This window comes from Balaenoptera physalus (genome assembly GCF_965194825.1).
Source record: "Balaenoptera physalus genome assembly, chromosome: 2".
Taxonomy (NCBI): Eukaryota; Metazoa; Chordata; class Mammalia; order Artiodactyla; family Balaenopteridae; genus Balaenoptera; species Balaenoptera physalus.
In genome coordinates this window covers 50,483,152-50,510,470 of record NC_138883.1, presented here as the reverse complement: position 1 = coordinate 50,510,470, position 27,319 = coordinate 50,483,152, and the positions used below count along the sequence as shown (strand labels likewise).

General features: G+C 39.2%; 1 protein-coding gene and 1 pseudogene across 2 annotated transcripts in view; both read left to right on the top strand.

The window, feature by feature from the left end:
* The first annotated feature begins 424 nt into the window (after window positions 1-424).
* On the top strand, window positions 425-2,171 carry ARF6 (ARF GTPase 6). Its single transcript, XM_082452295.1, has 2 exons — window positions 425-577; window positions 678-2,171. The coding sequence occupies exon 2, from the start codon at window positions 1,167-1,169 to the stop codon at window positions 1,692-1,694; it is 528 nt and encodes a 175-aa protein (XP_082308421.1). The 5' UTR covers window positions 425-577; window positions 678-1,166; the 3' UTR covers window positions 1,695-2,171.
* A 674-nt stretch (window positions 2,172-2,845) lies between these two features.
* Window positions 2,846-27,319, top strand: part of LOC309656085 (cathepsin Z pseudogene) — an 82,835-nt pseudogene continuing 58,361 nt past the window's right edge. Inside the window, exon 1 of the transcript XR_014268829.1 lies at window positions 2,846-2,903. The product of XR_014268829.1 is annotated as a cathepsin Z pseudogene (transcript). The remainder of the gene's footprint in view (window positions 2,904-27,319) is intronic.

The window sequence follows — 27,319 nt, the reverse complement described above, 5'->3', positions numbered from 1 at the left end:
AAGGTAAAAACAGCGGCTAGGGCTTCCCTGGGAGACTGAGGGCACACGAAGGCTGGGGCGGGCTGGAGGGAACTCGCGGAGCATCTGGCGGGCACCGGGATCCGAGAACAGGCCTGGAAGCAGCACAGGGGAGGCGTTCGTCAGGGGAACGGGCGGTCCGCGGGCCCCACACCGTGGAGCTCCGCAGTGGATCAGCTCCTCTGGTTTGAATGGGGGCGGAGGAGGAGAGAGTGCGGAAGAGGAATGCAGAGAGTGGACGAGACGCTAGAGCAGCGACAGGTGGCCGCGCGTGAGAGTCCGAGATTCGCGGGGGTGGGGGCTAGCCGCACCTGCGAGCCCTCTGAGCCGCCGTAGCCCCGCCCCCCCGCGCGTGGCGCCCCGACGCTTAGCGCGCGGGCCGCTCTCTTTACAGAGGTCGCTCTTGGCCGAACGGGCGGCTTCTGCTGCGCCTGCGTGGTCGGGAGGGGAAGTGAGGCGGTTTCCTCGGCGCCTTTTCCGGCGGCGGCGGCGGCGGCAGCAGAGCTGGGAGGAGGCGGTGGAGGCCGGAGGGAGCCCGCGCGCGGGGCGGCGGCTGGAGGTAACCTCCTGGGCTGAGCTGGCAAGGCGGGCCCCCTCGGTCTCCGCTCTTCTCTGGGGCTCTAGCAGTAACTCCCTTTTCCCTCTCTCTGTGTCTGCAGGCAGCGCACCGAGTTCCCGCGAGGATCAATGACCTGACGGGGCGCCGGAGCCGTGCTGCCTCTCGGGTGGCCTGGGTCGGTGGTGAGCGTGGTGCTCGCGGACCGGGAGCCGGGCCGAAGGGCCGCAGTCTCCCGCGGCGGAGCGAGGAGAAGGCGGAGGAGCGGGAACCGCGGCGGTGCTCGCGCGGCGCCTGCGGGGGGAAGGGCAGTTCCGGGCCGGGCCGCGCCTCAGCAGGGCGGCGGCTCTCCCGGCGCAGACTCAGCGCCCCGGCGGCCGCGGCGACTGGAGGAATCAAGTTGTGCGGTGGGTGATGCCCGAGTGAGCGACGGGTCCGGGCCTTTACCCCGAGGAGGCGACTCCCACGCAGGCCGCACGGGCGCCCTCGCGACTGGGAGGCTCCGTTTCGGTTTCGCGGCGGCGGCGGCGGCGTTGTTGGCGGAGGGGACCCGGGACACCTGAATGCCCCCGGCCCCGGCTCCTCCGACGCGATGGGGAAGGTGCTATCTAAGATCTTCGGGAACAAGGAAATGCGGATCCTCATGTTGGGCCTGGACGCAGCCGGCAAGACAACCATCCTGTACAAGTTGAAGCTGGGCCAGTCGGTGACCACCATCCCCACCGTGGGTTTCAACGTGGAGACCGTGACTTACAAAAACGTCAAGTTCAACGTGTGGGATGTGGGCGGCCAGGACAAGATCCGGCCGCTCTGGCGGCATTACTACACCGGGACCCAGGGTCTGATCTTCGTAGTGGACTGCGCCGACCGCGACCGCATCGACGAGGCCCGCCAGGAGCTGCACCGCATTATCAATGACCGGGAGATGAGGGACGCCATAATCCTCATCTTCGCCAACAAGCAGGACCTGCCCGATGCCATGAAACCCCACGAGATCCAGGAGAAACTGGGCCTGACCCGGATTCGGGACAGGAACTGGTATGTGCAGCCCTCCTGTGCCACCTCGGGGGACGGACTCTATGAGGGGCTCACATGGTTAACCTCTAACTACAAATCCTAATGAGCCTTCTCCGCCCATCCCCCGGAAGGAGAGAAATCAAAAACCCATTCATAGGATTATCGCCACCATCACCTCTTTCAATTGCCACTTTCTCTTCTTTGAATTTGAACTCTGGAGTTACAGTTCTGCGGTTTGGGGGAGGGGGTTAGGGCTTTTCTTTTTTGTTTCTTCTCTTTTTTTTCCTTTGCTTTGCGTTAGGATGCTCTGATCTGACTTTTTTGACATGAACACAAAGTGCTAGATGCTCTTGTTGACTTCCAGCAAATGGGATGGGGGAAATATAGCGGTTCTTGGTAAATTCCTTTATAATAATGGTTTGATTTTTTTATTTCGAGAGAATCTTCTTTTCCAATGTATGCTTTTTTTCTTTTTGCCCAGTTTCCTTATCGCTTGCTGTAGATGGCTTATTTTGCATTCATGCAGACTGTGTTGCAAGTCTGTTTCATCTAGTAAACTGAAAATTATTGCTTAATCAAACTGCCGTTTGTCTTTTATATTTAAGGCCTTTTTCCCCTCCCTTATGAGTTCTGACTTTAACTTAGTAAATTCAAATGTGACCTTTTATATCTAAGACCAGTATAGTAAACAGCCCACAGTGGCAAATAATGAGTAATATCATTGTAATATGTTCCAGTTGCACATCACTGTGTTAAACAGGTAATGTAAGAAGTTCTTTGAAATTTCAGCTCTTAAGTTCTGAAACGTACATCATGCATGAGTAAGGATAAAACTCAAGTTCCCCGTTACATAGCTAACTTACACTGCATAAAACTATGAAAATGTAACCTGTCAAGGACACAGATTTTTTTTTTTCACTGCGAAGTTAGCAACTTTGCTGTGTTTTCCCTCTTTTTTAACTTTAAAAATAAACTTTTCCAGAAAATGGAGCAATAATGGTGTATGCCACACACAGATGAAATATTTGTAGATATTTTAAGTGACTTTTGGGCAAAACTGGAATATATACTTTTACCATGTTTCAAGTGTCTAAGACCAGTAGTTTTTAAATTACTAGAATGTTTACTTTATTCATTTATAAAGCATTTAACAGTTCAAATTACATGCACCTTTTACCTAGTTGGAAAAAAAAATTCGTGTTTCCACATTACAGCAATTGATTAAGCTGAAGATATAAGTTTTTTTTTTTAATAGATGAGTGATCCATATCTCCATTAATTAGAACACTGGAAAAGATGTTTTATGAAAAAGGTATTCTGTTTGATTAACTCATGCTAATAGTCAGATATCCTGTTGGTTCAATAATACACTATCTCCTTTGAGGAAAGAAATGTGGTGAATGAATGATGTGTAGACTTGAGGAATGACAAAAGGGGAAGTAGGATGCAGAGGAAGAACCTACAGATGACAATGAATGTAAACTTATTTTCCTTCAAGGGTAAGCAGTGTGCTCACTGGTGATATCCAGATCCTAACAAGATTACTTGCTTAGCTGGTTAGGACCAGTAACTAGATTATTGAGACCACTATGATAATACTTTGAACCAAATGTTAATGCTTGATAGAGAACTGTGTTGCAGCATCTGGTTCTTATATAGCCTTAAGGATTCATTTTAGAGATCCTCAAGGAATTAAACTTAGGGAATTCAGAAATGTAGACTGCAAAGGCAGTATACAGGAAAAGGTGGAGTGGGTTTTGTTTATGAGGGTGTCTGAAAACTAAAATTGAACGGGATATCATGGTATATGATTGGACAGTATTGGTCCTTCATGCTTTGGCCATATTGTATAATGGAGCTTTTACCAAAGATGTATGAGAAGTATAAGGCTATAGAAAGTTAACTCTTCAAAGTAAAACTCTTGACAAACATTTTACTTAAAGCAGATGAGAAAAGGTGCTATGTTGTAGGCTCCTAATGGTGCAGAGGGATTTTTGAATTCAAACGCAACTAAAGTATAAAGTTCTCAGTTTCACTTTAGTAGAAGTATCTCTAGAAATGAAGCTGACACACATCTAAGAACATTTTAGTTGCTTTTAAAATTCCCATAGCTCCATCATAAATTTAATTACTAGTGTTTTAAACGATTACATATTAAGGTACATAAACATGGGTTATATAAATATCAATGTTATAGTAACATCCTTAAGCGACAAGCACAAAGGTATAAATGCCTAAACTGGAGGAAACTTGAAACCCTCATGTTAATTCTTAAATGTAGTATTTCTAACTTGTGACAGACAGATTGGTAGGCAGCCATTTTTTGTTTGTCTTAAAATAACTGGGGGCATAGTTAAAATTTTATACATCAAGTGATTGCTATGGAATGTTGCAGGTGAGATGTGGTTATTTTTAGTTTATTTGAAATGTCTTAACTGAAGGTGGGGGGAGGAGGGAAAGCAAATATTTGAAATTTGGAAAACCTTAAACCTTTTGCTAAGAAACTGTAATTTTCACTTACATTTTCTTTAAGGATATAAAAGGTTGATAATTGATGTAGTTAAATTGAATCATAACCATTGATGATCATGGGGCAGGTAATTATAGCCTGCAAAAAAAGTTACAATCTAAGAAGTTAAGAAATAAGATCCTGAAGTTTTTGTTTAATTGCATCAATTTCTGTATTTTATGTGAATTTATAAACTGAAGTAAGTTTTCAATGAGGTTAATCTTGTCTAATATAAGTAAATGAGTCTGTAGACTGTGATCTCCCCAAACGAAAAAGTACAGTACTTGGAATTGTGTTCTTTATGGTTGTAGTGTTGGTAAAGCACTAATATGCAGAAAATAAAGGAATTACACAGTGCAGTTTCTCACGTTACGTTACTCGTTTGAACTAGATTAAGTGGGACGTGTGGTGTGTTGGGCCATGTTATTCTCCAGGGATATATGGTATAAAGTAACTTAGTTTGGGAGTCACCTTGCTTTTATATGAAGAAAAAAGAGAATCTGTTTGGTTCTTATAATCCTGGCTATATAGGAGGTTTTGCCCTGATTTAGTTCCACCAAACTTAATCTGATTTTATAACTTAGGACACAAAAGCAGTTGGAAATTTTTTAAAAATGAAGGTTCTATAGCAGTTTTTATTATGCTACTGTTTTTTCAGAAATCACAACCTTAGAGTTTTTAGGACAGAACTGTGTCTCTAAAGAATTGGCCTACGGAGTAGTCTTAACCCTTGACAATTGACTTTTGGATTTTAGAAAGTTTGTCTTTCAGAAACCAAGGTTGCTTGTCTGATAAGAATGGCAGAATTGTAGCCATTTAGAAAATAAAATAGTAGATGAAGAATAACTTGTTGGATAAAGGGGTTTTTAAACACATTTCCTTCCTTGTAGGCCTCCTTCTTGTATTAGCAATTTTTGTAGTTTGATTTTAGAATATCTTAGTGTGATCTCTAGTATGATTTAACTCCCACATTAATGTTATTAATGGCTATCAAGTATCAATTTACCAGAGATAGCAGTAGAAGATATTTTACACTTTAGTGAGTTATGTTTTAATACAATTTAGAAATATAGTAGCCATAATCTGAATGGTGGTGGAGCTTACTAAATTCCCAAAGTTATTTCCTCTATACCTTGCCAAGTATATATATGGATTATGATAAGGCAAATCTTTCCTTATAGGTAAAAATTGTTAAACCACATATAGCAATTAAAAATAACTTGTCTAATCACTGAGCCTAATGTATTTGGAGTATAGTATTCAATAGAATCTAGCCTTTTGCTTTGTTTATATTGAATGGTAAAAGACAAAGTAGGAAAGATTTGCAATTACAATATTACAAAATTTATAAAACGGGAATGTTGGGAGATAGAGAGATAGAAGAGGCAAAGTAACTTTTCCCTCCCCGCTTTGCTAAACTTGAAAGTTGCCAGACTAGATTAGTGAGTTGAACGGTCAGGGAATAAATATATACAGGTGAGGTCAAAGAGGCAGAACAGGTCTGTAGAGGGGTTTAGGACTAACAGTTGAAATTTATTATTAAATAAGCCAAAGTAATGGTAAACTTCCAGGGAATTAGTCTAGAAATAACTTACTTTGTGGGACAGGAAGAAAATAGGTTTGAACTTTTCCCCCCTTTATTTAAAATGTTTTATGACTACTTGAAACAAAAAAAAAGGTATTTGTCAATCTTCTTGAATACCTTTCCACTTGTCTTCATTTAGATATACAGTTGACCCTTGAATAACATGGGTTTGAACTATGTGGATATAAGTGGGTCCACTTATACATGGATTTTTTTTTTTCCAGTAGTAAACACTACAGTATTACACAGCCTGGGGTTGGTTGAATTAGTGGATGCTGTACAACTACAAAGTTATGTGAGGATTTGAATTTTCGATTTTGCAGAGGGTCAGCGCTCCTAACCTCCGAGTTGTTCAAGGATCAACTGTATTTCCTCCATGGTATTTGTTTCATAAGTGTGAGGGTAGGTTTATTTATTGAGAGCCTACTGATGTGCCTGGCACTGTTCTAGGGACAGGAGATATATCAGTGAAAAAAAAATCTGCCTTCATGGAACTTATATTGGTGTTGGGGGGTGGGAGTGAGAAATAAAAACATGTTAGGTGATATACTATGTATTACATAGTATGTTATATATATAGGGAGACTGATAGACATGTATTCAGAGAAGTCCTCATTGAGAAGGTAACATTTGAGCACATATTTGAGGGAAGAAAAGTTAATATCAGTGAAATTGATATAGTAACAAAAAGATAATATGTATAGTGTAAAGCTGGGGTGGGGAAACTGTGGCCAAGGGCAAATCTGGCTACACTTGTTTTTTGTTTTTGTTTTTTTAAAGTCTATTGAATTTGTTACAATATTGCTTCTGTTTTATGTTTTGGTATTTTGGCCCTGAGGCATGTGGGATCTTAGCTCCCCAACCAGGGATCAAACCTGCACCCCCTGCATTGGAAGGTGAAGTCTTAACCACTGGACCGCCAGGGAAGTCCCTATACTTGTTTTTATAGGGACTAAGTTAAGAATGGTTTTTTACATTTTAAAGGATTTTAAAAGACTGCTCAAGAAAACAACTGTGAATATGTGACAGAGACAGTATTTATCCTGAAAAGCCTGAAATATTTACTTATCTGGCTGTTGATTGAAAATGTTTCTTGACTCCAGATCTAAAGCCCAATTTTTATTTATTTATTTTGGCCACACCAGGCAGCTTGCGGGATCTTAGTCCTCCAACCAGGGATTGAACCCACGCCCTTGGCAGTGAAAGCGCGGAGGCCTAACCACTGGACCTCCAGGGAATGCCTGCCACAGTCTTACCACGTTTGAACAGTTAGTGAGCTTTGAGACTTATATTTGAATAGTCTAACCTGGATTTTTTTCCCCCTAGATAAGTTTAAATATGTGAAATCAGTAGTTTTTCAGTATCAGTTTTAACATTCTTAAAAATTTTGTGAATAATTTCATTAAAAGTGTTTCCTTTATTTTTATGGTGGTTTTACTGGTCTTTGGATATAAGTTAAAACATGCTTTTCTGTTCAACGTGCCCTTTCCTCCAGAGAACCTAGATTAGTTTGGAATAGTTTCAGGTACCATCACTGAACTGTGGCTTTTATACAGTTGGTACTACTGTAATCAAGGCCTGAGTCCAGTACTTTTTATTATGAAACTTTGTAAGATGAAGTGTTTTATTGAATTGGAAACTAATATGATGTGTGATATTTGGTTTCTTCTTGTATTATTCCTCTAACCAATATAAACTAGGAAAAATAATTTACTTCACACATGAATTACTTCTTGCATAGAGAGTTGTCCTATACTACTTACATAGTAGGATTTGGGAATCCATAACTATCTTAAAAGAGAACCTAAAACAAATTAGGAGTTATGGAAGTAAGTTTTATGGAGGACATTTACAAGTGAGCTTTAAAAAATAAAAATAATTCTTGTTCATAGAAAGATTTATGTGAAACTGATTATTCTGTTTCCAATTACATCTGAATAGACTGGCCTGAGGTTATAGCATGAGAGGGCAAAAACCAAATTTGTTAAAGGTGTTATAGAAGCAAGGATCTGGACCTTTGAAGTTTATTCTAATATGGCAAACCAAAGTGCTTTCTCTCCATATCTTTTTATTTCTAGAAGTTAGTTTTGTGAACAAGTCCTAGGTTGAAGCTAGGTGAGCCTGAAGAGATCAAATTGGGAAACATTCTAAGAATAATAAGAATTAGCATTTTTTGAATGTTTGCCATGTGCCAGGCATTGTTCTAAGTATTTCATGCATATTTTCTTAATCCTCACAACACCTTGGAAGAAAGGGCTCCCGTTTGATAGTTGAGAAAACTGAGACTTAGAGAGGTGTATGTTAATAAGTAGCAGAGCCAGACTTTGGACTCAGGTAGTCTGTACTATACTGGGACTGTGAACCATTGGTTAATAATGTACTTAAAATTTTGTGTGGTTTGTTTACAAAAGGCTTACTCTGAGTAATATCCCAAATTTTCTTATTTGATCATCAACAGATTTTGAGTCCCTGTATAATTTGAGTCTTTCTGTATAGTAGAGAACATGATATTGTATTAGACTTCACTTGAGAAAATTTTTTTTTTCTGTAAAAATGACATGTGACTACCTGATAGATTGTGAATTTTACAGATCATCGTGAAAAATAGGAAAAGTTTTCACTGAGCTGATTATTTGTATGGTTATATATAGACTCCTTTTGATTTAAGAAAGTTTTAGAAAATTCAGAGTGCACAATTTATATTGTCTCTACCTGATAAATTCATAACTACAGACATTTCAGTTATTGTTTAATAAGTGAATTTTTTGCTTTTTAGATCTCATTACAGCTCACTTTTTTGTAAGTGACAGCAAGAGCCTAGAGTCCAGGGTTAGCGAGAGTGTTTTAATCATGTATTTCGTAATTTAAGCTGGGACTTAAGGATAAAAGTTGATAATTTTGGTAAAATGCAAAATGCCTTATTTAACAATCCTATTTTATTTCTCAGTAATTTCTATACGAGGTGAAATTTAAGGCTAGGTAAGACATACATATGAAATGTTCAAAGTAAGTAATCAAGTCTATCAAATACTAGACTTAGAAGAGAGATATATTAGACTGGAGTGGGCTGGAGAAGGCCAGTGGGAATTGAATTGGATGAACCTACAAAGTCAGAGGAATAACAGTATTACTACTTAACTGCATGCTCATTGCGTGCTAGGCACTGTTTTAAGTGCATGCATGCATTATCTCATTTAAAATGTGTGAGCAAGGGTAGTAATCTACATATAGTATTTGGGAGATAGAGAATAGACTTGTCTGACTAGGGTTGCCAGATTTAGCAAATAAAAATACAGAGCCCCCAGTTAAATTTCAATTTCATGTAAACATTAATTTTTCAGGACAGGTATATCCCAAACAGTAGACTAAAATTGTTGTTTGTCTGAAATTCCAATTCAACTGGGTGACCTATATTTTATCTGCCATCCTATGTCTGACTGGAGTGGTAGGAGAGGAGGTAAGTTTCAAAATGGAAATTAAAAATGGAATTTTTAGAATGCCTCAAGAACTAGACCAAGTAGTTTGGATATTATTTTCTGTATCATGGAAGCCACTGAATTTTAAAAATATTTGTATAGTGGGAGGTAGTCATAGTGTTTAGGAATATTAATCTAGTAGCTTTGTACAGAATCATGTATCAGGATCATGGATAGAGGCTGGAAGAAAGAAGGCCTTTCAAGAGACTGTTAATTCAGTTGAGAGAACAAAGACCAAGTATAGCATTAAAGAAAATGAGAAACAAAAAAATAAAAGAAAAAAAATTTTTTTTTTTTTTTCTGCTTTGGGTCTTCATTGCTACACTTTCTCTAGTTGCGGCGAGTGGGGGCTACTTTTTGTTGTGGTGCACGGGCTTCTCATTGTGGTGGCTTCTCTTGTTGCGGACCACGGGCTCTAGGAGCGGGGGCTTTAGTAGTTGCAGCACGTGGGCTCAGTAGTTCCAGCGCATGGGCTTAGTAGTTGTGGCTCGCAGGCTCTAGAGCATAGGCTCAGTAGTTGTGGCGCACTGGCTTAGTTGCTCCACGGCATGTGGGATCTTCCCGGACCAGGGATAGAACCCATGTCCCCTGCATTGGCAGGCGGATTCTTAACCACTGCGCTACCAGGGAAGTCCCAGAAAAAAATATTTTAAAAGAAAAAAATGAGAAACAGTGAGATAAAATAAAATTGGTGGACATACATTAATGTGAAGGGAGAAAGAATTCAAGATTGTGATCCTTAATTTTTATGTAAAAGATAATGGTAGCACCACTGATAGAAAGAAACCAGGATATATAGCAGCTTTGAATAGAAACACTTGGATAATTGGGTAAGGTATCTCATTTGCAATCTTGAAAAGAGATTGAATCTGTTAATACTCTCTTTTGTAACTATTCTCTCTTAGAGCAGTGCTGTCCAATATATATATATTGCAAAGCACATATGTAATTTAAAATATTTAATATGTAATTTAAAACGTAGTCACATTTTAAAAAGTAAAAATAAACAGGTGAAATCAGTTTTAATAATATTTTTTTAACCCAATGTATCAAATATATTATTTCAATGTCAGCGGTATAAAATAATTATTAATGAGATAGTTCACATTCTTTGTTTCACACAAAATCTTCAAAATCCAAGTGTATACAAAATTATATACTTAAAGCACATCTCAATTAGGACTAGGCACATTCCAGTGCTCAATAACTTCATGTGGTTAGTGGCTATCATATTGGACAGTTTGTTTTTAGAGGATGGTCATTTCTTCCTGATACCATGCCTACAATTTCAGTAACTGCATTAGAGGATACCAGTTAAGATCATTGAGATACGATGAACTTTTTAGGCCAGAGATTGGCAAACTATGATCTATGAGCCAAATCTGGCCCACTGCCTGTTTTTGTAAATGAAGTTTTATTGGAACGTAATCATGGTCATTTATTTGTGTGCAGTCTATGGCTGCTTTTGCACAGTGACAGCAGGTTGAGTAGTTAGGACAGAGACCATATGGCCCACAAAGCCTAAAACGTTTACTATCTGGTCCTTTACAGAAGTTTGCCAACATCTTTCTAGGTCCCATACTAGTTCCAAGAATAAAACCCATACTTTATACATTTAAATGAGTTTTCAGAAAGAAATAATATTGAAACAGTTAAAAGATAATGTATATTGTTGATTCATTTATTCACCAAGCATTCATCTACTAGGTTCCAGACACGGCACTAGGCCCCAGAGCAGGAATAAATAAATGTCCTTAATCTTCAAGAAGGTCACAGTCTAGTTGAAAAATAGAGACATGTACACAGATAATTACAAAGATGTGCTATAATAGACGGTGCATTGACTGCACACCAGTGAGGCACCTTCCTCTGTCTGGGGAATGGAAGGCTTCAGAAGAAGAGGACCATCTGAGGTCAGTTTTAAAGGATGAGTAGGAATTATTCAGATAAACAAGAGGTGGTTGACATTTGAGGCAGAACAGTTATGTGCAAAAGCCAGAAAGTGTTATCATAGCACCACCAGGAATTTACGGTTTATTATGCCTGGAGTTTAGGGTGGACTGGTGTGAGATGAAGATAGAAAGATGATGAGGGGCTGGATCATGAAGTGCCTTTGGTTTTTTAAGGACTTTGGATCCTATAATTTGGGTACTAGGAAACCTTGTGGGATTTTTAAGCATGAAATTGCATGAGATTTACACTTTAGGGAGCTCACCAAATACTGTGTAAAGGATGAGTATAAAGATCCTAGGCAGGAAACCCACTGTACAGACAAGATGAGATAGAATTCCCTAGTTGAAGCAATGGGTATGGTGGTGGAGAGGAGAGGATACATTTGAGAAATACTTGAATGATATTTTGCGAAGTATGTTCCGTGGCACACTGATCACAGAAGATAATCCTTGGACAAAAGGCTGCCAAGCTATTTGGGAAACGCTTCATATTGTATCTGCATTTGGGATTCACAAGGCACTTTAGCAGTATACTGAAGATTCTTAGAAGTCCTGCCTTAACCCAGCATTTCCCAAACTCATTTGATCACCAAACCCTAATATTTAAACAAACAAACAAACCAATAAGGGTTCCAAGGACTATGGTTTGGGAAACACTATTTTAGAGACAGAATAAACAAATTTGGGCCAACCGAATGAGAGGGAACAAGGGGGAATGTCTGCATGACTGACTGCTAATGAAGGTTATAACTATAGAAATATAGAGGGAAAAGAGCAAGTTTAAGGGGAGGAAGGAGATGACATACCCAATTTTGACAGCAAGTTTTAGACACTTATGGCATGAACATTTACATGGCGGTATCCAGTCTATATCCAGATAGGACATCTAGTCTACAGATAGAGGTTTAGAAGTTAGCTTGTAAATGGCTTTTGAAACCATAGATGCTAGTGAGATTTCCTGGGAGTGAGAAGAATAAAGGGCAGAGGATGGAACACCTCCTTGGGGAACACCAATGTTTAAGGGGTGCGTAGAAGAAGAGGGTGTTAACAGAGAAGACTGAGAAGACAAGGAACAGAATATCAGTGATGTCATATCCTCCAGGGAGATCAAGAAAGCTGAAGTACACAGTAAGTTCTTTGGAATTGACATTAGAAAGTCATTGAGATCTTCCTTAGATAAGTTTGAGAGAAGTGGTCAGAAACTAGTTTGTAACAAAAAAGACAGGATGTAGTAGAGAAGCTGTTGATAGAAGTGGTCCAAAAAACTGGAGATGAAGGGATGATAACACTTTAATACAAGAGGGTCATTTAATTTTCAAAACATTATTCAGATAAGTAGGTATTGATTATTGAGGGTGCAGTGGGGAATGAAGAACGTGTGCTCCCTACCACCCATTTCCTAGAGGGAAAGGAAAACTGAAAAAAAGAATCCATTTGAAAAATGTTCATCTTAATTCCTTTAAGCTACTTTTTTTGTTGTTGTTGTTGCTTAGTTAGACCTCTCTTCTTGGAAATGCCTACAGTGACCATGCCCAAGTAATTCTAGTCCCACTATAATTAAAGATGTGATGGTGGCACCCCTATCTCACAAATGTGGAAAGTAAGCCATGGTGGCTATGACCTGTCCAGTAAATCACAGCAATTAGTGATATGGCTGAGACTAGACACAAAATTTATTTGTATTTATCAATCATATAGCCATGGACTGAAATTTAAAAGAATTTCTAAAATGCAGGCATCATGATTAACCTAATCCCAGAGTTACCAATATACTATGAAACTTCTCTTAAGATTTGCAAACCGACACAATACTTTCTGTCAGCAACAGTTCAGGATATTTCTTCCACAGTGATTTAGGAGTTAGAGGGGGAAATTCTACAAGATGACAAAATGGTGTATAGTATTAAATAATAGCATATGTTATTGAATAATTATTGTGTGTCTGCCAGTGTGCTGCAGGCTTTAAATGTTACCCCCACAACAGACTAGCAAAATAGGTGGTATTATCTCTCATTTTACAGGTAAGAAACTTAATGGACAAAATTTAAGTAATTTGTCCATGATACCACAGCTATTAAATGGGAGAGCCAATAATTCATACGCAAGTCTTACTGACCTCAAAGCAACAGCCTTTAGGAAGGGAAGGTTCTAACAAACTGCAATAAATTTTTTTTTTTTTTTTAACATGGAACCCAGTAAGACATGGTGGCAGTGATCCAGGGGAACTGTCTGTCATTAAGCCAATTTATCAGGTGATTGTGGGTGCTTCTGGGGACAAAGCAATATTTTGGAGGGACAGGGACTTGTTTGAAGTGTATGAGGAAGGTGCTTCTCTCCAATGAATGAAAGAGTTGGCAATTTTAAATAACTCCCAAACATTTTTCTTTATATATCCACTAGCACCTGAGGGCCTGGTTGACAAGGAAGGCTTTGGGGTAGGGGGTGGGGCACAGATGGTGAGGAGGAAGAGGCATTCTTCTCTATCTTGCGTTAGATAAGGTGACATCAACTTAGTTTGAACTATATCTCTATATGCCCTCGATTAGGGGATGGTTTGCAAGCTGTTCTTTTTCAACAGCAGCATCAGTACACATGGTTTCTGAGCTCTGTTGTAGCTGGCCAGATACCATCTTGCCCTTACTTGGAGAGGATGAGCCGGATGTATTCTGTTTTGGGCGTGTGTAGACGTGCCTTTGGTGCATTCATGTTTAATTCTCTTCATTTGTCTTTGTGGGTCTGGACTTTGCGTTAGGTAAGCTCATGAACATATTCATAAGGAACTCAACATTTGAGGTATATAAATATTTAAAGAATACATGGAAAAACAAAATGAAGCACAAGCTTATTTTCAAAGGGTTGTGCGGGGTAGCAGAAAGATACGCATTTTAATGAAATCATTTTTCTGCCAGTGACATTTCTAAGAGGTGGAAAAAACACCTCTGAATTTTTTCAAAAACTTTTGGAAAGATCCACATAGCATGTTTGAGTTTGAGTCACTGTTGATTGAATTATGTAATAGGAGTTCAATATCAAATGTGTATAAAAGCTTGTAGAAAGACTTAGTTTATTTCAAAGATTATGATGTGATAGCACAAGAAAGCTAGCTCTATAGAGTCAGAGGTTTATTTCCACCCTGTACTGCGTTAAAATTGAAAAGGGGAGGGGAAGGCAAGGCAGTGTTAAAGCCAGGAGGTTGAATCATCTAAGGAAATGAGTCAGTGGCTATGAACCATAACTTTCCTTTTTCTGAGGCTTTGACTTTGAGAACTTAACTTTGAATTATTTTAAAAAATCTTCTTCCTTGCTATAAGTAAATTTAAAATACAAGCTTTTTTAAAAACAAGAACTCTTTTAATATTAGTATTTGGGATTCATTCATTTTTTTCAACACATATTTAGGGATATTAAAAGTAGTAGTTATATACTTCAAACTAAGAAAATATGTAGTGATCTGGTAGTAGGGCATTATGTCAGTATCTTTGTATTTCTATTTAGCTCTAGGTAACCAATAGTGATTCTTAATCAACTTTTAAAACAAGATTTTTGAGGTTAATAACTGATGACTCATTTATAGACTTAACAGGACAAACCTGGGAAGCTGGTAGCTATTGACACATAGTATTTCTATTTGATACACTTGAGTTTTTTCATAAGCCATGAATTATTTCCTAGGAAGCTTGAGCCTACAGCTGAAATGAACACATTGCATTATGGCTTATTTTTGAAATTTAAAAAATCTGAGCTGTAATTATCAAGTTTGGGGGTAAAGATAGGTAGGTATCGCAAAGTAAACACTAGTACTGGTATATGAAAATTTCTCACCCTTTTGTGTTTGATTGCTTATCTTTATGATTTGAATTCTTTTTATAAGATTGAATTGTATTTTTTATTCTCTCCAATTCATAGATAATATTGATTTAAGGTAATGAATGAAGGCATTTCATACAGGAACCTAGTATTTAGAAACTTACTTGAGGAATCTTAAGTCTTATTTTTTGTCATTGAGACAAACTTGAGTTATAGAACAAAAATTAAGGGCTTCCCTGGTGGCGCAGTGGTTGAGAATCTGCCTGCCAATGCAGGGGACACGGGTTCGAGCCCTGGTCTGGGAAGATCCCACATGCCGCGGAGCAACTGGGCCCGTGCGCCACAACTACTGAGCCTGCGCGTCTGGAGCCTGTGCTCCACAACAAGAGAGGGCGCGATAGTGAGAGGCCCGCGCGCCGCGATGAAGAGTGGTCCCCGCTTGCCGCAACTAGAGAAAGCCCTCGCACAGAAACGAAGACCCAAAACAGCCAAAAATAAAATAACTAACTAAATAAATTTTTTTTAAAAAATTAAATTTTTATTCTTTTTTTTTACTTAAATAGAGACATATTGGAGAAAATATTTTAAATAAATGTTAACAGGTACTCTTATTATTTGTTAGAAATTTCATTGAATGGAGTATAGTCTTTATTTTATTTTTTTAAATTAAAAAAATTTTAATTACTTCTTTTTGGAGTGTAGATTTTAGACTAGCACAGCAAATTTTCTAAATTGCATCCTGGGTAACTAATCTTCCTGTATGGTATGTATGGTTATTAGTATAGTTATTGTTTCCATATGCTTAGACATGTTAATGTTTCTTTTTCCACACTTTTGGCAATTTCTAGGCTGTGGTGGTTTTCTTTTTGTTTGTTTTTGTTTGTTTTTATTAGGATGGGATGCACATCCCATCCTAATAAAACCTAAAGTATGTTGCCTGCTGGTACACCTCAGAGTGCATGTTGCTTTCCAGATCATCAAAATAGTGACTTAGGAAACTGTGTGACTTTTGGATTCTGGATTACAGTGTTAGAAATACTAGTGGAATTAGGCTCTGGAAACATCCTGTGTATATGTTGTGAATACCATTCATAGCATGGAGGGAGGACTGAAGGTGGAAGAGATGCTCCTCTCCTCAAATAGGTTATATAAGACAATTCCTACCTTTTCACAGGCATTTTTAGGACAGGGTAGATTTGGGGAAAGAGCGTAGGGTTCTGAGTCAGACAGACCCAGGTTTGCATCCCAGCCCTGCTACTCAGTAGCTAAGTGACACTGGAAAATTTATCTCTTTGTCTGTTTCCTTTTCTAAACATGGGACTGGCAATGTTCCCCCAGCAGGATTTTATCATTAAAAGCGGTAATTTAGGAGAAAGTCACTAGCATAACATCTGGCATGGTAAGCACTCAATAGATGTTAGCTCTATTTTCCCTTTTCCCTCTAATTTAATAATTAAAAAATTAAAACAGAAATAAAATTCAAAATTTATGCTAGCATCATCGAAATACTTAAAGATGAAATTATGTGACTAGGATTTGTATTAAAATAACTTGGGGGACTTCCCTGGTGGCGCAGTGGTTAAGAATCCGCCTGCCAATGCAGGGGATACGGGTTTGAGCCCTGGTCTGGGAAGATCCCACGTGCCACGGAGCCACAACTACTGAGCCCACGTGCCTAGAGCTCTGCAACCAGAGAAGCCACCAGAATGAGAAGCCCGCGCACCGCAACAGAGTAGCCCCCAATCGCCGCAACTAGAGAAAGCCCGCACGCAACAACGAAAACCCAACGCAGCCAAAAATAAATAAATAAATAAATTTTAAAAATAAAATAAAATAAAATAAAATAACCTGGGAGTGAGGAGTGGGTTTATAGGTGAAACCATATTGACCATCAGTTGGTAATTGTTGAAGCTGAGTGAAGGGTACATGGGTGTCCATCATTGGTATGTTTGAAATTATCCATAATAAAATGTTTAAAAAATTATGCTGTACGCAAAAAAATAGTCAGTGAGCAAAGACTTTCTCAAGGTGCTGAGGAGCCAACTGTTTGTTGTACCTTTTTAAAGATGATGATTGAGAATAGGCATTATTGATTTATGAATGGTGGTAGTTTTTTCCCCTCAACTATGCAAAATGCGTAGCCCCCAATTCTTTGCCTAAGAGGAAGAAATGTCGAGAGGGAAGTCTGAAAATATCCTGAAGAGGTTTAAATGCTTTTTTGTCCAATTATCTGAGTCACTCTTCAGGGTGGAGCTTCTGTGGCATGGCTCTCAGCCAACATAATTTTCAGCTGGAAAAAAAGAGTAGTTGGGCCAGGAAACACAGTGACCAAAGTGACTGCTATGACATTAAAACCAGCTTTATATGCAGACATTTTCTCTGTTATCTCAGGATAATAATGGGTATGTAACGGTGTTTCCTCTTCTGCACCATATTAAATTTTCTAAGAATGAATGTATACTGAGTTACAAACATAATAGAAAAAATTCCAGAGAGTGAACAAGTGTGGACCACTTAGTCATATGGATGTGGCTGTTCTGTACAGCACTGAGATGTAGAAGAAAAAAAAAAGTATGACTTTTTTGTGTTTAATGATTGATTCTAGGCACATTCATTACCTCAGAAAGCTAAAGATCTACTTTTTAAACATCTCTTCAAATCTTTTGGGGTGAACCCTAAAGACTAATGTATTTGAGAAATACAGAATTGCTGTTAATATACTTAAACAATTGGCATTCATAATATAGGAATATAATTAATGTTCTTAGTATTCCAATCAAGTTTGATGTTCTTGATTATTAATTAAAGACTTACTTTTAAAGAACAAAATTAGAAGTCAAGTGCCAATTTAGAGAGAACAGGGACTTTCACTTTTCTGTTATGCATTTATAAAGTAATTGTTTATTTCTTAAAGCTTTCCCTGAGGATGTTGGTATTCTTACCATAACCTGGTATAGTAAATTGATATTTAAATAACTTTCCGTAAAGTCTCAATTCAGGAATTATGACCATTCAACAATGACAACCTCTCCATAGAATATTGCTATGAAAGAGGTATAAGCCAAGTGCTATGGGCACCCAAAGTGTTGGGGGTAGTGAGGGAAGGAAGAAACCTGGAAGGGAACTAACATTTATTGGAAATTTACTATTGTGGGTACCACGTTTTTAAATGTACTTAATTTGCCTTGCAAGAACTGCTTGAAGTTACTGGAAATTAACAGCAGTCATTCCAGAGTCAGACTGCCTGGATTCCCACCCTGGCAAGTAATAGCGCATACTACTATGTGACCTTGGGCAGAATTGCATAGGACATAATCATACTAAAAAAATTTATTTTTTTATCTGAAATTTAAATTTTTTGGAGTGGCCTTTATTTTATCTGACAATCATACCACAGGGGATTAAATTAGTAAAATCTTAGAAATTACCTAGAACCGTACAAGTGCATGTAAGTACTTAATAAATGTTAGTCTTTACTTTTGGAATCATCCCGTTTTATAAATGATGGGAAACGCAAGTTAAATAATTTGCATTTTGCTCTATAGATAAGAAGTAGTTTATCTGGAATGTAAAATGCTGCAGCCACTTTGGTAAGACAGTTTGGCAGTTCCTCAAAATGGTAAACATAGAGTTACCATATGACCTGGCTACTAAATCCAGCCCACACTGTAGGGGAGCAGATTAAACAGGGTTGTAAATACCAGGAGGTGGGGAACATTGAGGGCCTCCTTAGAGGATGCCTACCATGCATGGAATGGTCATCTGTCCAAATCAGGACAGAGAATACTTCAGTACTCTACTGTGAGGGGTCGCCCATCTCTTTTTAGAGGGAAAGCAAAATGTTAATATATAAAAATTCAATAACTTAGAACTCTCTTTTTAGTTGCAGTAAAGGAGAACTAAATACTTACAGAATAACTTAAACACATTGCTATTGAAGAACTGAAACTCTCCCTTTAACTAATGTGTTTTAATTGTTGGCTCTCCTAGACTCCGTGAACTTCAGAGAGAATAGCTTCTGCAAAAAGCTGTAATTGGTGGAAGATATGTGTGTCTACATATCTTAGCTGACTGTTTATTAGATTCATGTTGGAACTATCAAGTAAATGTTAATTTTTGTGCATAAAAAGACTCACATGAATTTATTAGCTATTAAGGGTACCTTATTGTTTGAAAATAAATAGTGGGAGCATGCCATGTATATCAATTTGGAATTTTTTTCTGCAGCAAAAAACAACAAACAAACAAAGACAGGCAACTGTAGCCTAAACAGTTAAGGGCTTATTTTCTCATATAGTTTAAGTCTGGAGGTAGGCAATCCTGTCCTGGTGTGGCCTAGGGATGGAATCAAGGACCTCACAATCTGTGTTTTACCAGGCTGTGATACTAAACGGACTGAATTGTTTGTTTATGATCCCGTGATGGTTGCTGCAGTTCTGGGAACCTGTGCCCATTTTTAAGGCAAGAAGGAGAAGGGAGCAGTACTGTTGGCCAGAACCGTGTCACGTGGTCTCTCCTAGTTCCAAAGGAGGCTCAGAAAACAGGCACTGAACTTTTCCAGCCTCTCTAGTGGCAGAAGACAAGGATGAAACAGGTTGAGAATGGGTTCTGAGTTAGCTTTATCAAAGGGAAATGGTCAAAAAGTTGAGAAATACTGCTTGAAATGTTCAACGGGATTTGGATAAACTGAGAAGAGGAAATTACAGATTAGGGGTACAGCATGAACCAAGGATGGAATGAACACTGGGGGTTGGTTCCCAGGACACTGAGGAGCCTAGCCCTGTAAGGTGGAGAATAATGTTGAGAAGTGATGGAAATTGAGTGTGGGGCTTAGCTTGGCTGTAGTCATGAATGGGGCACCTCTAAAGGGTTTTGAGCAGAGGAATAATATATGAAGAAAGGGATGAGAAATATTTGGCAATATGAATTATAAGGAAGTGAGCTGGAAGGTAAGGAAGCCAGGAAACTGCTGTGATATTACAGTTGTGAAATGCCAATTACTAAGGTTGAAACATATCTAATTCCAATATTTAACCATTTTTGACAGACAATACCATTAGATTCATGCATGTTGGTGGCCATGGTTGTGATGTCCAAATGGAAAAGTCTGGTAATAAATGACGATAGAGAACATAGATTTTCTAAGAGTAGAGTGTCGGAGAAAAAATGTGAATATCTAGATAAAAGTAGATACTTTCCATCCTATATTTCCTGGATGATTTCATTTCTTTTCATTGCTGAAGCTGTCACTTGCTGATGGCTTTAACCCCCATATTTATTTCTAAGCTCCACATTCTTATATTCAACTGTTCACAGGGTATCTGCCCTCAGATATCCCAGTGGACTCTTCCAACTCACCATGTCAAAATAGATACGTTTTTTTCTTCGTTTCCTTTGCCTCGTCTCTCTCATACTTGCCTCATATTCTTTGTTTCATTTAGTGATATCATATCCAACCAGCTGATTATGCTAAAAACTTGCCTTTGATTGATTCCTCTCTTTACCCCCTACATTCTTTCTTATAGAGCTGATCAGTACTCTTGAATCCACCGTTCCTCTCCATCTCCCACTGCCATTCTGTTAGTTTAGGCTTTCATCATTCCTCACCTGGATTATTGAAATGCTTTTTACCTGCTTGGGTCTTAGCAAAGGAACATCCAGATTGCTACCAAAGGGATTTTTAAAGAATACAAATATGGGGCTTCCCTGGTGGCGCAGTGGTTGAGAATCTGCCTGCCAATGCAGGGGACACGGGTTCAAGCCCTGGTCTGGGAAGATCCCACATGCCGCGGAGCGGCTGGGCCCGTGAGCCACAATTGCTGAGCCTGCGCGTCTGGAGCCTGTGCTCCGCAACAAGAGAGGCCGCGATAGTGAGAGGCCCGAGCACCGCGAGGAAGAGTGGCCCCCGCTTGCCGCAACTAGAGAAGCCCCTCGCACAGAAACGAAGACCCAACACAGCCATAAATAAATAAATAAATAAAATTTAAAATACAAATATGACCTTGTCTCTTTCTTGCTTAACCCCTTTTAATGGCTTTCAATACATAATGAATAAAATTAACTTACTGGTAGTAAGTAGAAACTTGTTACCAGGGCTTAGAAGAACTCTCCATAGCACTCACTTTATCTCCAGCCTCACTTCCTTCTACCTCCTTGAGCTCCCCTAAGTTCTTCACACCAAACTTCTTGTCCTTTTCCAAACATGCTATGCTGTGTCTTTCCCCTCATTGTCTCCTTAGCTTGAAATTCTCATATCCACCTTTGAACATTTTGGTCATTCTTTAACAATATCTCCTTCTGTGAAAACTTCTCAGATGTCAGTCACGCCCTTCTTTCTGCTCCCATGATTCGCATTAACCTTTAGTGGAACACTTACATTATATTGTTGTTACTCAAGTGTTTTTCGCTGGTTCATAGACAATGTGTTCTTGGTATGTCCTGGTGTATAGTATAGTTGGTGCTCAATACGTGTTCGGTGCATTGCCATGGATGTGGATAAGTTGTCCCCAGGAGAAAGTTTAGGATGGGACACCAAGGACCAATCCAAAGAGAATGCCCATACTTAGAGGATGGGGAAGAAAACAACAAACGGAGGATCCGTCAGTGAGATTAGGCAAGAACCATGCATTTACCATGTTATAGAGCACTGCACTGGTGTAAGGAAGTATGCTGGCGTGTTAAGCGAACGATGTTTGTTTTGGCTTAGCTTTGTCTCCAGGTTACATCCAGTCCAGAGAGCTGAAGCAGAACTTTTCTCTGTTGCTTTGATTTGTAGTTTCAAAACAACTCTTGTAAATACTGTTCTCTTTTCTTACAGACACTCAACCTATGGGTTTTTGTACTGAAGTATGAATTAATTTTAATTTGGTGAGGAGACATACAGAGCGAAAATGTCTGAATCTAAAAATCCCAGAGATAAGTTCCTTCCTAGGCCTTCACCAAGTTGACACAGCCCCTCCCTCATGTTTTGAAATCAGACACACTTTCTGGGGATGTTATTGTCCATGCTCACTGTTGGTCTCCTGGCTAATCTCAGCTCCCAGAAAATGAAAGCGAGTACCAAACATGGTGTTCAATCTCTTCTTATGCTCACCAACCACAGAAGTGACATTATTATATAACAATCTAGAGGCAAAACTAACAACAACTATGCTCCAAATATTAATGCCCAATTGTTTGTTACCTAGTGCTTACACGCCACTATATGTAAAAAAAAAAAATCCTTGCTTTTTTGTGTGTGATTTTGTGGTCTCTTGATTCACTTAAATATGCATACTACAGCAACACCTACATTGAATGTTTACTTAGTTGTCCTATTCCACCTGTTATTTAGGTGATCACTATGTCCATATATTCTGTTCTGTGTTTCATTTTTCACTTCCTATGGCCTTGACTCCTGAGATTTGCCATATTCCTATTCCTCTATTCCTCTTGGGTTTGTGCCATATGTGTTCGATTATTTCCTAATCCAATTTTCCAAGTCATAGCCTCATCAAACTGCTTCTTCTTTCACTAGCCTGTCTTACTGCCAACATCTGCTCTTGATCACCTGCCAACTACTCACAGTAGATCCTGGCTTATTTAATGTACCCAAAGTCACCCTCTTGAATTTTTTTCTTAATTTCTTTTCATTCTTTCAAATTTTCCTCTTTGAATTTGACCTTCTCTAGTCTCTCATTAAGGCTTTAAAATTATGAAAGTGAGCCATGGATGAAAAATTTGTAAAATACAAAAACAATGGGAGGCGGAGAGGAAAATAATCTCTAGTTTCACCACCCAAAGAAAATGACTAAAATAGATATTTCTAGTGTTTTTCAATTTTTTCTTAGTATGAAAATATATTTCCCCATGTTATAAACTCTTAAACATAATTTGTAAGGGTACTATGTATTCTACTTTTAAGATTACAATGTCATTTTTTTCTGTTAGAATACTGACTTAAAAAAAAAAAAAGACCACTGACATAACACCAAATTGCTTTCTAAGAGGATTAAACCAATTTATTTTCCCAAAAATAGTATGTTAGTGCCAATAACCTTGCATTTTCCCCAGAATTGATTATTATTACACTAACTTGACAGGCAAAATTTTCTCTTTAAAGGTTATCAAGAGCCCTGAAAAACAGCACCAAAGAACTCTTATAGCTCAGAGTCAGAATTTAGGAGTTAAAGGGAGCTATGGAAATCATCTAGTCCATTTTCCTCATCATTCAAATGAAGAAAAGGATCTCCAATTGATTTGCCCAATGTCATAGGCAAATGATAGAGCTGGGGCTAGAGTTTAGGTTTCTTGAGATGAGGAACATTTTTTTCCATTCTGTTCCTTAAAGTGATACTGCTTTGAATACAGTTTATAGGATGTTTGATATTGCTTTGAATACAGTTTATAGGATGGATTAGCATACAAAAAACTTTTATAGTTGTTTCCCCCCCGCCCTAAATTTCCAGGAGTAGTTTATCACTTAGAATTGTTCGGCTATAAATAAAAAGTTACCCAAGTAATATTGGCTTAAACTCATCTTACATAACAAGAATTGTGGTATATTTGTTACTTAATGCTGCATAACAAATCATCCCTAAAACTTCATGGATTAAACAATAATATATATATATATGTTTAACATCTTTATTGGAGTATAATTGCTTTACATTGTTGTGTTAGTTGCTGCTGTATAACCAAGTGAATCAGCTATACGTATACATATATCTCCATATCCCCTCCCCCTTGCGTCTCCCTCCCACCCTCCCTATCCCACCCCTCTAGGTGGTCACAAAGCACGGAGCTGATCTCCCTGTGCTATGCTATGCAGCTGCTTTTCACTAGCTATCTATTTTACATTTGGTAGTGTACATATGTCAATGACACTCTCTCACTTCGTCTCAGCTTACACTTCCCCCTCGCTGTGTCCTCAAGTCTGTTCTCTATGTCTGCATCTTTATTCCTTCCTGCCCCTAGGCTCTTCAGAACCATTTTTTTTTTTTTAGATTCCATATATATGTGTTAGCATATGGTATTTGTTTTTCTCTTTCTGACTTACTTTACTCTGTATGACAGACTCTAGGTCCATCCTCCTCACTACAAATAACTCAATTTCATTTCTTTTTATGGCTGAGTAATATTCCATTGTATATATGTGCCACATCTCCTTTATCCATTCATCTTTTGATGGACACTTAGGTTGCTTCCATGTCCTGGCTATTGCAAGGTCTTTTTTGACCCACCTCCTAGAGAAATGGAAATAAAAACAGAAATAAACAAATGGGACCTAATGAAACTTAAAACCTTTTGCACAGCAAAGGAAACCATAAACAAGATGAAAAGACAACCCTCAGAATGGGAGAAAGTATTTGCAAACAAAGCAACGGACAAAGGATTAATCTCCAAAATATACAAGCAGTTCATGCAGCTCAATATCAAAAAAACAAACAACCCAATCCAAAAATGGGCAGAAGGGCTTCCCTGGAGGCGCAGTGGTTAAGAATCCACCTGCCAATGCAGGGGACACGGGTTCGATCCCTGGTCTGGGAAGATCCCACATGCTGCGGAACAACTAAGTCCGTGTGCCAAAACTAATGAGCCTGCGTTCTAGAGCCTGCATGCCACAACTACTGAAGCCCGCGTAGCTAGAGCCCATGCTCCACAACAAGAGAAGCCACCACAATGAGAAACCCATGCCCCTCAACAAAGAGTAGCCGTGCTCTCCACAACTAGAGAAAGTCTGTGCGCAATAACGAAGACCCAACGTAACCAAAAATAAATAAACAAATAGAAAATATGAAAGGAAAAAAAAAGAATCTGCCTGCCAATGCAGGGGACATGGGTCTGAACCCTAGTCTGGGAAGATCCCACATGCCACGGAACAACTAAGTCCGTGCGCCACAACTACTGAGCCTGCGTTCTAGATCCCGCACACCTAGAGCCTGTGCTTCTCAACAAGAGAAGCCACTGCAATGAGAAGCCAGTGCACCGCAGCAAAGAGTAGCCCCCGTTCACCTCAACTAGAGAAAAACCCGGGTGCAGCACCAAAGACCCAGTGCAGCCAAAATAAATAAATAAATAAAATAAATAAATTTAAAGAAAAAAAATGGACAGAAGACCTAAATAGACATTTCTCCAAAGAAGATATACAGATTGCCAACAAACATATGAAAGGATGCTCAACATCACTAATCATTAGAGAAAGGCAAATCAAAACTACAATGAGATATCACCTCACATCACCAAAAAATCTACAAACAATAAATGCTGGAGAGGGTGTGGAGAAAAGGGAACCCTCTTGCACTGTTGGTGGGAGTGTAAATTGATACAGCCACTATGGAGAACAGTATGGAGGTTCCTTAAAAAACTAAAACTAGAACTATCATATGTCCCAGCAATCCCACTACTGGGCATATACCCTGAGAAAACCACAATTCAACAATAATAATTTATTCTTGCTCATGATTTCTATAGTTCAAGAATTCAGGACTAGCTTGGCTAGGTAATTCTGTCTTAAGGTCTTTGATGAGATAACCGTCAGCTCTCATGGTTGTAGTCATCTGATGGCTTGACTGGTGCTGGAGGATATACTTCCAAGGCGGCTCACTTTCATGATTGGTAAATTGGTGATGGCTGTTGGCAGGAATCCTCGTTTTCTCTCCACATGGGCTTCTGCACAAAGCTCCTTAAATGTTTTCGAAGGTTGGCTGCTAGCTTTTCCCAGACTGAGCAATCCAAGAGAGCAAAGCAGAAGCTGTGAGGCCTTTTATGATCCAGCATCAGAAGTCAAACAGTATCACTTCTGCTCTATTCTATTGATCACACAGGCCAGCCCTGATTCATTGTGGGAAGGTACTACTCAAAGGTATGAATACCAGGAGTTGAGGGTCACTGGGGATCAACCTGGCCACCACAGTAGGAAATCCATAGGTAATATGGAGATTCAGGTATGTTATCATGGATCCAAGCTCTTTTTCATCTTGCCAGTCTCCCATCCCTAGTTATGAACCTTTGTCCTATGGTTAAAATGTGGCTCTGGTACTGCCAAGTGTTACTTTTAGGTACTAGAATGGAAAGTGGGGGAGGAGAAATAGGAAGTTCAGCACACTGCATTCCCTCACACCATATACGAAAATAAACTCAAAATGGCTTATAGACCTAAATTTAAGACCTGAAACCATAAAACTCCTAGAAGAGAACATAGATGGAACACTCTGACATAAATCATAGCAATATTTTCTTGGGTCAGTCTCCTAAGGCAAAAGAAATAAGAGCAAAAATAAACAAATGGGACCTAATTAAACTTAAAACTTTTGCCCAGAAAAGGAAACCATCAACAAAATGAAAAGACAACCTAAGGAATGAGTTCGTATATTTGCAAATGATGTGACCAACAAGGGGTTAACATTCAAAATATACAAAGAGTACATACAACCCAATATCAAAAAAATAAATAATGCAATCAAAAAATGGGCAGAAGACTTGAATAGACATTTTTCCAAAGATGACGTACAGATGGCAAACAGGAACATGAAAAGATGCTCAACATCACTAATTTTTAGAGAAATGCAAATTGAAACCACAATGAGGGACTTCCCTGGTGGTACAGTAGTTAAGAATCCACCTGCCAATGCAGGGTACACGGGTTCGAGCCCTGGTCCAGGAAGATCCCACATGCCGTGGAGTAACTAATCCCATGCGCCACAGCTACTGAGCCTGCGCTCTAGAGCCCGCGAGCCACAGCTACTGAGCCCACGTGCCACAACTACTGAAGCCCACGTGCCTGGAGCCCGTGCTCCACAACAAGAGAAGCCACTGCAACAAGAAGCCCACGCACCACAATGAAGAGTAGCCCTCACTAGCCGCAACTGGAGAAAGCCTGTGTGCAGCAATGAAGACCCAACACAGCTGAGAGAGAGAGAGAGAGAGAGAGAGAGAGAGAGAGAGAGAGAGAGGGAGGAAGAAAGAAAGAAACAAAGAAAGAAAGAAACCGCAATGAGATATCACCTCACAGCTGTCAGGACGTCTACCATCAAAAAGTCTACAAATAACAAATGTCAAAGAGGGTGAGGAGAAAAGGGCACGTTTTTGATGGGAATGTAAACTGGCACAGCCATTATGGAAAACAGTATAGAGGTTCCTTAAAAAACTAAAAATAGAACTACCATATGGTCCAACAATTCTACTCCTGGGCATATATCCAGAAAAAACAAAAACACTAATTTGAAAAGATACATGAATCCCAATGATCAAAGGAGCACTATTTACAATAGCCAAGACATAGAAGCAACCCAAGTGCTCACCAACAGACGACTGGATTAAGAAAATGTGATATATATATATAATGGAATATTACTCAGCCATGAAAAAGAATGAAATAATGCCATTTGCAGCAATGTGGATGGACCTAGAGTATACCAT

Bases quoted from the DNA above. Each gene is read 5' to 3' on its own strand.
- ARF6 (XM_082452295.1), top strand. From the start codon at position 1,167: ATGGGGAAGGTGCTATCTAAGATCTTCGGGAACAAGGAAATGCGGATC.